This window comes from Pelobates fuscus, chromosome 8 (genome assembly GCF_036172605.1).
Source record: "Pelobates fuscus isolate aPelFus1 chromosome 8, aPelFus1.pri, whole genome shotgun sequence".
Lineage (NCBI taxonomy): Eukaryota > Metazoa > Chordata > Amphibia > Anura > Pelobatidae > Pelobates > Pelobates fuscus.
The window spans coordinates 43343173-43355566 of NC_086324.1; the positions used below are offsets into that span (position 1 = coordinate 43343173).

A 12394-nucleotide genomic window follows, 5' to 3' on the forward strand; every position below is an offset into this window, starting at 1 on the left:
ATGTCACTTTACAGGCTAGTTACCAGGGGAGAAGGTGCGGCAAATCAGAGTTGGTGGAATATTTTCTGGCCAGGAACATGTGTACCAGGTCAGACCTACAATCCTTACTGGGCACGTTAAACTTCGCCATGAAAATTATTCCACAAGGCCGGACATTCATCTCTGGATTTTTGTGCTTCTCCCTCTGCTCAATATCGACAGCAGCTCCTCATCACTAGATGCCCACGCCTTGGCAGATCTACACTGGTGGCTGCGGTTCCTATCTCATTAGAATGGGAAAGCCATGTTCCTTACACCCCCTAACCGATTCCTCCCCTGTCATATGGACTGATGCCGCAGCTCACACAGGGTTTGCACCCATCTCTGGCAAGGACTGGTTTAGAGATTCCTGGACAATAGAGACCCTTGGTTTGCCTGCATTCAACACTACATCTGCCCTATTCACAATCTATACGATAGTTGCAGCCTCCAGAGCATGGGGGCACCTATGGCAGGGGAAAGCAATAAAAATGCTTCTCCGATAACGAAGCAGCATGTGACATCATAAACAAGGGCAGAACTCCCTCACTCACTATTTTGAAACTAATACGTAGGATAACATGATCTTCTTCGGGATCCATCCTACAGCCAACACCAGACCGATCAGTACCCCCTCTTTCCAAGATCTCATCCTGGACTAGAGAGACTGCGGTCACACGGCAGATACCTAGCTGGTGCAGCCCTCTCTACTAACACATCCCGTACATACAATCGAGCATTCACCCTATATACCAAATTCACGACAGACTATCAGATAAGCGACACGCATTCACTAGACTCCATTATTGCATTTATCTCCTTTTTGCCACCTTAACTATCAGCTAGGTCCACCTACCTAAGTCTACTATTATCACACCGGTAATCAATGGTGCCCTGTCACGTATCTTGCTACCCTGGCAGGTCTCGGTCCTAATACTCCACTACTTTCATTACATGGTAACCCCTTAATCACAACAATTCATACACTACATCAGAACTTTGTTCATCAGACTCAGTCTTGTCCCCACAGGATTTTCAGGACACCCATGTAGAATTGGAGCCGCTTCTGCGGCTTCAAGCCACTACATCCCGACTCATATTTAAGAGACTAGGGCGGTGGAAGTCTACTGCATACGCCACTTACATTCCACAACCAGAACAAGATCTAAGATTGGCATTTAAAGGTCAAGCAATGTAACTCATGTTCAATACGTTATTTGGTTACACCAACCTTTTTGCCCTCTTTTATTACAGGCCTACCCCATACGTCGGTTCCGGCACATCACAACCGACTGTTATATTCTCATGTACTTATCTTATTATACGGCTTATGTCCCCGACTACAAATAGATAGGCGTAGCCTGTAATTGTGGGAGGGGTTACCCGGCTATATAAACTCAGGCCCCCTCCTAATCAGTACTGGTATCGCTGGGTTCATCCCTCCCACCTCACCCCTTTATCACTATACATGGGTGGGCCCTCTTTTATTACAGGCCTACCCCATACGTCGGTTCCGGCACATCACAACCGACTGTTATATTCTCATGTACTTATCTTATTATACGGCTTATGTCCCCGACTACAAATATATATATATATATATATATATATATATATATATATATATATATATATATATATATATATATATATATCTTTCTTTATTACTGCTATACTATATATGGATATGCCGTGGGCATTCTAAGCATCACGATATCCATAATATCTTTTTACTTTCTCTTGATATATACAGCGATTACTCTGGGTCCTAGGTGGAACTCGTATAGCATACATATGTACTCCTTAAATGTACTCCTTATATCGGCTTTATCCTAAATAATGGAGGCATATTTATGCACATACATTTGTACCCACATATAGAAGTATCCACTCTGGCAACTCTAACTAAGTGGCAAGCTTGCATTTTTTCTTCCTCCTTTTAAATTCATGAGTCAGCATATCTAGTAAGGACCATTTTGAGCCTGACACATTAAAGCTCAGTTCATTGGATATATGATATGCATAGATAGACTTTACACGAATATTATTTGGAAGAATTAGATTTACCCTATCTATTTTGAAGATACCAATATATTTTTGATTTAAAGGGGACATTATCATTACATTATTACTATTTTTGATTACTTGACGATTTCCAGACACCTTGCAGCCCATATACCTGCTTCTTGCAAGTAATGTGGTCTGCATAATCTGTTTTTTCTATATACAATTTGGGGTTAAGCCCCCTGAGATCTCTGGAGTCTCTAATAGGTACTAAACAAGTTTATTGACACCGGTAGAGCCAACCTTGTCAGGCACTACATGGTAGAAGTTTACTTTTTCCAATGCTGATGTTTCCAATTCTGCATGTAACAACAGTGAGCAATCACTATTTTTTCTTAAATTACTTGATACAGAACTGGGGACTTTGCCTACAGCTTACTAGCAACATAACCACTAGAGCAGGCGGTTTTGGTTATGATGCTTAGGTGGCCCTTGTAATCTTCCCTGTGATAAGTAGTCACTACCAGGAGCAAAAATTCCATAAATAATAAAAAAAAAAAAAGATATCTCACCAGGCAAAATCAATTCTTACAGGCTGTGGAGGTTGACTTGCCATGTGCGAATTTCTAATTGCCAATATCCATGCAATAAAACAATATAATGGATTAAGGGGCTACCCTATGGCCATTGCAGTTGTTTGAAGTGGTCATAGTGCTTGGAATCTGTATGTGCAGTGTTTCAGTTATACAGAGATAGAGTAGCTTGTTTTATGACATAACTACCCCACAAAGTGATTACCCACCCCAGATGGAGAGTTTGCAGCTGGCTAAAGTTAATTCTGTGCATATCAGGCATATGTCATAGTGACAGATAACCAATGGCTGTACCTCAAACGTAATATGCCCTCTTTGCTATTATATCTTCAGTTTCTCTGCCAAGGCATAGAAAGTGGTAAAAGAGTGTAAAGGAGTAAAGGTCAAAGTTCTACTAAAATGTGCTGCTTATGATTTATTTAAAGAACCTTCCTTTTTCCAGTTCAGTTAAGTTACATATGTGTTTAAAACCCACTGTTTAGGTTATAAGATGTGTTTTATTTTATCAGCTAAACTATCACACAATACTGAAGAGTCCAGATTTGCTACAGTAACTCGGATTTTGTCGACACCAGACTGGATTATTGCATATAGTTCCTTGTGAAATAATAAAGTAAAGACACACAAAATGTCAACAGTGAATGCTAAGCAAAAACAATGTAAAGAACAGTAAATCTGACAAAGGAAGATTCAAACAAAATAAGTGAAAACAAGGAAGTATTCCTTTGCCATTCAGCTCGGGGTGTTTGTTTGAATTGGGTTGACTCAGCATTTCCTTTCCTGTGATTTGAATGCAGGCTCAAACTTTCACTCACCCATCCCTTGTTTAAAAACCCACAGGGAGACGAGGAAATTTAAAGGAGGAAGAAAAACAACAACCAAAAACACAAAGGTTGAGGATTATTAAAATAAATATTAAAAATGCATACTTCATCACAACTGTAACTCAAAGATTGATGCCAGTGGTGATAACATTGCTGAACGTGTTTCATACAGATATATAAAAACAAACAATCAGATTACAAGCAGGACAAATCCCAAGAGACAGGTAGGGATGGCTCCAGAAATCTCACTGCACATGCCAAATGTTACATTGTTTTGGTTTGCATCCAAATTATGGGCACAAAGTATCCCTGCAGCTACATGTAAGAAAAACGCAGGAAACTATTTTTCCCTAAATTTCAAAGCTAACAGTTTAACAATAAATTCAGTAAACGAGACTGCAAGTCCCATTTATTCTCCATTAATGGACTGATTCTCGATTTAATGTAGATCAGTCACTGCTCTGGATATGAGAGTTGCTCATTCCCTTACCCCTGAACACATTATTCATGTTTCAGTTTACTGGGGTGAACAGAGCAGTGGAGGTAAGAAAGAAAAAAAAAAAAAAAAAAAAAAAACTATTATCTCTGCTGCACTTGCATGTTCAGGGGGACTTTGTCAACCCCCACAGAAAAATGCCATATGCAATGTAGCTGTCTTAATTAACATACCCTTCCCAAGCAGCCTAAAGGGGCATTTCTATTGAAAAACTGCAACTAGAGAGAATTCAAAAATAAATAAATAGCAAATCCCAGGGTTGTGCACAAATCTTACAAGTGATAGTTCTGCTTTAACGACTGAAGTGCAAGACCAGCGATGGCGTACCTATGGCACGCAAGTCATAATTTTGCCAAATCCATTTACATGCGCTTTTCAGACACTGAGCTATTCTCTTACGCTTCTCCCAATCCTGGGCTAGAACTATGCTATGAGTACGGCCCTCAGCACTGTACCCACTCATGTACGTGGCAGGCAGTTAGCGGGGCAGGCCAAGTTGTGGAGTTCTGGTAAACAAGTTGTGTGGGGAGTGGAATGTTTATAAATTGAATGGCTATCACAGTGTTGCGACCCCTATCACCAGGACATATCAATACTCTCTCGCTATTGACCATCATCACACTGGATCTCTGGTCAGGAGAATAAGAGGGTCATATAATATATATATATATATATATATATATATATATATATATATATACATATACACACACATACACACATACACACACACACACATATACACACACATATACACACACATATACACACACATATACACACACACCCCAATAATGCTTTCTACACAGCCAGCTGCTGGGCATGTTGTAGGTTTGGAGATCACATTACTGATCCAGAGATGGAGGGTTAGAAGTAGTAGGTAGGACAGATAGATTGGAGGAAGACAGACTCCTCACGTGATGGAGATGGTCACGTGTGTTTGTTAATTAAATCTCAATTTTTGGGTTTATTTGCAGTGTTGGCACTTTAAGATACATAAGTTGGTTTCATGTTGCGGTTAGTGCTAAAAAAATGTTTGCCATCACTAGCTATAGTCTATAGGTCCTAGACAAAACAAAACTTTCCTGCCAATGAAGAGTTAAAACGGACACGCTGTTACTGTGCAACTTTAAAAACGAAAAAACAGTAAACAAAAGAAAAAAGTCAACTTGGTTGAGAAAGAATAAAGGTAATGATAATCAGTAATATTACATATAATGTAACGATCTGTAATAGATTAAATTAGCTAAATCTAAGTTTTTATATTTTCCTACTCTGCAATCCCTTTCCTTTTTATTTTAATTACATTTTTTCTCTCTAGTGGCTTTGTAATAATGCTCAAGGTTTATTATTTATTTATATAAAATTGTTTTTTTAAAAACCACAGGGTGTTTATTTTAAACTCAGTGTCATTAACTTGCTGTAATTAACAGTAAGTGTGCAAAAAGAACATTGCAATAAAAGTTAAGTGGTCATAATCCATAAAGAAATTGCAGAAACAATCTAAAAGACTTAATTACTGAACAAAAGGAAAAAAAAAAAACGCGGAAAAGAGAGCAGAAACTGAGGATAAATTACCACTTAATGCAAATGCTTAATGAAATCATTTTGATATGACAAGTTGACAAGCACTGCTTGTAGTAAGGAGCTTAAGTAGAGGTTTGGCAATGAAAATACAAAATTTTGTGAAAGAGAAAGAAAAAAAGTCCCGTTTTTGAAAATCTGTAATTTTACACACAATGCCCTGTTTATGTGTTTTTTAATAACATACATTTATTTAGTAAATACCTGCATAATACTGTACTTAAAGACCATAGAGCAGTGTGAATATAGATTTTAATACAAATACTATATTAATGAAATGAAAACTATGTTAGGCAACTATACTACTAATTTCCCCAATAGATGAACATAAATCTATTTTTCCAAGTTACTATGCACGCACCATAATCACTGCATAAGCTATGCTCCCCGGCCCCTGATTATACAAAACCTTATATCGCCTGTGCATTTGTTTAGAATGCTAGAACAAACTCCAATATTTCTCCAAGTGATATGGCATGGATACTTATATTAACTGCCTTTGTGACAGGAAGTACAAATTACTATAGCAATGGTCAATTACATAAGCCAAGTCCTGCCTAGATATTGCCCTATTGTGTCATAGGTTCACTGACATAAGTGTTGTTGATGAAAGCATAAACTGCAAGTTCTGCTCATTCCAGGTGAGCATGTACAACAAATTCTAAGTAACTACAAGTTCTCTCATATCTTCTGTGTAACAGCCTGTAGGGCAGACATAAATATGTAAGGCCGCAAGCAATTTCAATCTTGCTGAAACAACAATACAGATATTCAGTAAGTTAACAGAAGTTATCAAGTTAATAAATCTATAAACCAGCTACTATGGGTATATATATATATATATATATATATATATATATATATATATATATATATATATATATATACATATATATATATACATACATACATATATACATATACATACACACACACACATATTAAAAGGAACATTCAAAGCCATATTGCTGATAAAGCCTGCTGTAGTTGTTATGATGCCAAGACCACACTGGTACTCTCCCACAGTAAGATGTCAAAAAATGTTAAGGTTTGACAACTTAACCGGGTACCCTAGGTGCCCATACCAACCACATCCAATATTCTCTAGCAAGAGAAACCAGGTCCTCAATAAAGCAAGATGGTTTCTCCTGCTGAAAAAGAGCAGCCATAGGCATCTCACGAAGCCCAGGAAGGTGTTAAACCATGCTAAAACTGTTTTATTCTTAATTTAGATCATATTGCAGGTTTCCAAGGCACAGCCAAAGCATAAAATGCAAATGAGTTGAATTCCCCTGATGCCATGATGGTACATTTACGTACAAGTCACAGCTTACTGACTGGGAACATGAGCCATGATTGAGGGCTGACCGTTCCATTGAACATTCCATGGGCGACTCTTTCCCTTTTGAATCTTCGCCTCACTTTTCAGAACATGGCACATTGACAAAAATCACCACTATTGTTTCTATTCTCCTCTGCTCTATAATCAGACTGCCAGTATAAAAGAACAGACCTTGTTTTAATTAACAGGGAGTCAAGATGAAGGCACCCAGTAGTAGTAGGATAAAGAGGTGTGGATTTCTAGGTTTCGTTTTATATTTCACACCCCACAAATACATATAGATAGATATATAACCCTAGTATGTGATAGTACCCCTTTAAGTCGTGTGTCAATATAAAATAAGTGAGGTTACACTTTAAATAGGTGTGAAAAACTTCACTAAATTAGCCGTCAACTCGCTGTTTAGTGGGTAAACCCCAAGGCATATCACTCAGTAGATTCCCCTTAAAGTGAAATTTAGATTCTATCCCACGGGAATATGGAATATTTATCCAGATTAAGCACTAGCCCCAGTGACATTAAGCAGCTATATCAGATAGCAGCTCTCCGAGGGGCTATTGCCTTATGCTACCAGGCATGACAACTTATGCTAGAAGTTCTTTGACAATATGACTTTGCAATCTTATCACAGCTAAAAAAAAAAAAAAAAAAACACATTACAGCATAAAGCTCCATATTCCATATGTTTGAAAATTATAGCAAAGCAAGCTGAAATTTAGAAACCTGAAAGACAACACACAATAAACACACAGCAATTAAATATATTATAATTCTATATAAATATGAATGTGATTTATCTGATAATACAGTATTTGGAATTGATGCTAATGTACATATAAAACCTTGATCTGCAAAGCAAACATTACACTATTTCAATTTGAAAAACATAAGACTGATCAATCTATCCAAACACAAAAGACCTGTGTGAAACTCTATAAACAACCTTCAGGAGGGGATTGATGGTTGATCTATTTAATGGTTTCTCCAAAAGTGGATAAATATTCACCATATCTTGTACAAATCCTCCCTCTAGAATGGGATAATTGTTTGAAATACAGGGAGCTAATATGAGGACAGGATCACGCTCCTGCATGTAGCCTAAATACCCCAACAAGAAAGAACAAGATCTATAAGCCGAGAACTTAAGCAATAAATAGCGACACAAATTGTTAAGATAAATTCTTGTTTCTCAACAACCATAAATGACAAAAACTGACATAAATGGATGTTAGAACATAATCCCGTTTAATTGGAAATGTGAATAGGTGCAGGGGTGTGAAAAAAAAAGGAACTGGACTATTACTATGATTTTTTTAAATAATAAAAGCATTAAAAAAAAAAATGACAATGTAAAAAATCAAAATAATAGCTTCTTCCTTTTCTATCCAAATTGCCACGACACTGTTTTTTTTAAATATACTGTTTGCGTTTTATGAGTTATGTCATTGCTCCATTTAACATCTCACATATCTGCATAAATTATTTAAAATGTACTCAGCCCTAACATTTTACTGTCTAGTGTTGGAACATACAACCATGTATCATTTTCAAGCAGCACACTGAAATGCACGGTTATCAATAAGTTATCACCAGCATCCTTATATGTTATTAAAGCATTTGTATTCATTGGACTAAGGACTAGATTAAATAATGGGAGACAAAACTCATTTAAATAGCAAGTTGTGGGCAGATGTAAATAGGAAAACTGTTTTTCAGTTGACAGAATTAAGTTTGTCTTTTATAATAAAATTCAGCCCGTTAATGAAAAAAATATATCTTTGCATTATGAATTAGTCATCTAAGTTCTTAATTAAAAAGAAAGATCTAGTCAACATGGATAAGCAACATTTATTCACCACTGTGGGCTTAACAGAGGTCAATACCCCCAACAAATAACAAAAAATGTAAACAACTAATTGGGCAGTAGAGTGCTGAAGATTATTACAAGTGCCTGGCCTTCAAGGGTTCATACTAAAACTTTCAGATGCAACATGGCAGAAACTGTCAACATAAACAAACTATAAGCACCAAAATATGGATCATAAGCTATTTAGCTCCAGCAATTACTTGCAGCCCAGTAATGACAAAGCTAAGTATGCACAGACATTTTACTGCACTATTTTTTATTTTTTTTATTTACACACAGAAAATATCTGAATAATGTGTTACATTTTTATTGCTGTACTGTAATGATGATGATGATCATCAAATGGATAAGGATTGAGAAACAATGGATAAGGATTAAACAATGGGTATGGATTCATTTAAAAGCATGAAAAAGCAGCCTCCTTGTAAAAATTAAAGCATGCATTTTGAGCAATCCCTATAGAAAGCAGAGGCAAATAATAATAATGATGATTATTGAGCATGGTTTTAAACTTACCAAATACTGTGAGAGCCATAGCTAGTCCTCTGGGTTTATGTGTAACTGCAGCTGAATATAGAAACCCTTGCCTCACAGGATCACTGCATTGATTTGCCTCAAATTGGGATGAAAATCACTGCAAAGATAAAAGTTAAAGCAGAAGATCAGCAGCTCATAAATCATCCCCAGGTCACAGATCCACTACCAGGGGGGGGTGAGATGTTAACAGGGGGGAGTGAGGGGAGGAGATCCCTCTGTATGGAGGTAAAACAAAACAAAAAATAAATAAAAGGAGGTGGGGAGATGTCTTGGTTTTCATAGAGCAAAGAGAATGTGATCTGCATGAAGGGAAGAAAAGAGAAAAAAAAAAAATAATAATATGCAGGGATTTCGCCAGCAGGGAGAAACTCACTTACTGAATGGGACTAGAATGTAATCATGCTGCATCCTTCTGGCTTCTGGCCGCCATCTTGCTTCACCCCACCCCACGTGACCAGCTTCACCTCCTCAGACTGAGGCGACGGTCTGACTGGCGGCTGCCTGGGTTGTCCTGGCAACAGGAAATCCTTACAGCCTCCTGTCCCTTATCCAGTGTCAGGGACTGAGTCTGTTTAGCTTCAAAGATGACACACACACACACACACAAAAAAGGACATTTCACTTTCATGATATATTTATATAAATTTGTCTTCAATCATACAAGTTCAGATGAGAGCAATGACCTCCTCTCCCCCTCCTCCCCTGTCCACCCATTGATTACAGTTTGGCACAAATGGATGTTAAGAGGAAGAATCTGTCAGATATAAATAAAGAGAGGCTAATTACTTGTCATGCTAACATAATAAAAGTATTACTGAATAAAACATACATAACAAATTGGAGCTGTTGTGGCAATGCTTTCTCATGATTATGGTTGGGTGTTTTTTTTTATTATTTAATTGTTTAATGTTATATTAGTTTTATTTGCATTTTATTCTCCATTTCTAAATAATAAAGATAACATTATTTTTTTTTTTATAGTCTAACTTTCAATGTAATCTTAGCAATTAGTAAACTCCTGAGTGGGCTGGAGATTGCTCAACCCTGTGCTATCACTGTAAAGTGTCTAAATAACAGTCTACATAAAATGTATTTGTATGTATGTCTATATGTATAAAAAACATTTTTTTTTTTTTTTTAAAAAGGACAGATTTTAATTTATTTATTTTTTTAAGCTTTGTAAACAAAATCATTTTTACTTAGTTAATTGCTGCAAATAAAATGTATTTAATATCTTTGTAATAATAGATATGTTAGCTTATTCTCTTTTTAAGTTCATGCTGTGGGGGCTGCCATTTTCATTGAATGTTTTTTAGGTGGGTTTTTGTATTTTTTTTCTAAACTTCAGCACTCCACTTATTGGTTCATCCCTGGAGTAGACATCCCATCTGCTACCAAGATTGTAATCTTGCCCACTTCAAGATGTGCATTATGTTGTTTTCCGATTCTAAGCCATATTGTGCAGATTTTGTACTGATCTTTAATTTACTGGGGGGGGGGGTCAGCTCCCTTTTGCAGCCAACTGTGTTTTTATCCATTTGTTTTCTACCATTTCAAATAAAACTACTCGCATTTAAACCAAGACAATAAAGAAGGGGCAAAATTGACATTTAATTTAATTTCCTCATTATGTATCCTCACACATTTTATAGGCATCGATATGAGGAGATGCTTATTGGCGCAGAATGGCGTTTTTCCTATTGGAACGTTTTGGATTGGCTGAGATAATCCATTTTGATGATCTCAGCCAAAAAGGCAGGAACAGGGTGGAGTCAGATGCTAAGAGATCTGTGGGGCACTAGAAATAAGGAGAGTAAAGACTCCTTTTACTCCTCTAACGGGGGCCGGGGACCTAAACTATGTTTTTACAGCTACAACGTGTATTCCTGACACTATAGTGTTCCTTTAAAAGGACAGTTTTACCCTTTGAGTGGCAGAGATGTCTCCTATGCATAGATTTTGCTATGAGTTTGTCCCACCTCTACCACTGAAGAATTGAAATAAAATGCCTATGTTTACATATATTTTTTTTTTGTGTGTTTTTTAAAGTACACTACAATGCCAAAAATACAACACACTATAGTAGATATACCCCCCAAAAAACATTCATGCATTCAATTATGCATTATTTTTATTTAAGGTATATCTAAAAACAGCTTTCCAAATAAGTCTGGTAAGAACTGTACGTAACTTAATTAAACCAGAGGATGATATCATTAGCCTGGGCTGAACTAATTAACTGAGATCAGCTCAGACTTGGTGGCTCTGGGGAGGGAACTTTTTCTATGGTTCTATTGTTTTATTAATCACCCCTGCGGAGGTAATATACATTCTACCTGGTAAATAGATGTGTGAGCTAGTTAAAGTACAGTTTGTTTTTACCCTTCATTAAGTCTCAACTGATGTTTGGGTAGCTAATATGTACATATATATTTATTTATTTTTTTATTTACATTTACAAGGTATTTGGGTGAGAGAATGAGTGACTGTCGCTATTAGAGAAATAACAGAATCTCTTTAAACTTAATAAAGATGCAGGAAATTCAAGTAAAAACCAGACAAATTGTACAGCAGCAAAACAGAAGACAAGCTTAGCAAACAAGGAATATCCTGTATAAAATGGGACAAAAGGCAGCATTGATTACTACGAGCCAAGATTTTTTTACTAATATGCTCACACCTACCATTAATGCTTGAACAATGAACAGTTATCTGTACAGAAAAATGACAGGTGATATAGATTTTGGGTCAACTAGTGGCACGCCTATAGGGGGACATGGGGAGGCTACATCTTCAGCGCATTGAAGTGGTCTGGGTGCTGTGTCCCTTTTGCACTTAGTGCTGCAATGTAAAACATTGCATTTCCAAAGAACTATAATGTTGACATTGCAGCTATAAGTCTGCTCTCAGTGGCTGTCTACCAGACAGCCACTAGATGGCTTCCGGAATCCAAACAGACCTTTGGTCTGTTATCTGACGCTGGACGTCTTCACTCTCTGCAAGAGGACATCCAACGTCAGATTTTTCCCCATGGGAAAGCATTGCGCATTTGGTCTCTACGCTGGCGTCGACGGGGGAGGAGCATGGGCAGAGCCTGGCCCAGTGCTGAGGGACATCGGCGCTGGATTC

The 12394-nt window shown here is 37.1% G+C and overlaps 1 protein-coding gene across 2 annotated transcripts in view; it reads right to left on the minus strand.

Annotated features, from left to right (window-relative positions):
• CHN1 (chimerin 1) overlaps nucleotides 1–9716 on the minus strand; it is a 110833-nt gene extending 101117 nt beyond the window's left edge. The window contains exons 1-2 of one of the 2 annotated variants that reach the window (XM_063429761.1): nucleotides 9643–9716; nucleotides 9245–9362 (exon numbers count right to left, since the gene is read on the minus strand). In XM_063429761.1, coding sequence (XP_063285831.1) covers nucleotides 9245–9263 — 19 coding nt within the window. In that variant the 5' untranslated portion in view covers nucleotides 9264–9362; nucleotides 9643–9716. Of the gene's footprint in view, nucleotides 1–9244; nucleotides 9363–9638 lie in introns of both variants that reach the window. The other variant, XM_063429760.1, reaches the window with a different exon arrangement.
• Nucleotides 9717–12394: the final 2678 nt, after the last annotated feature.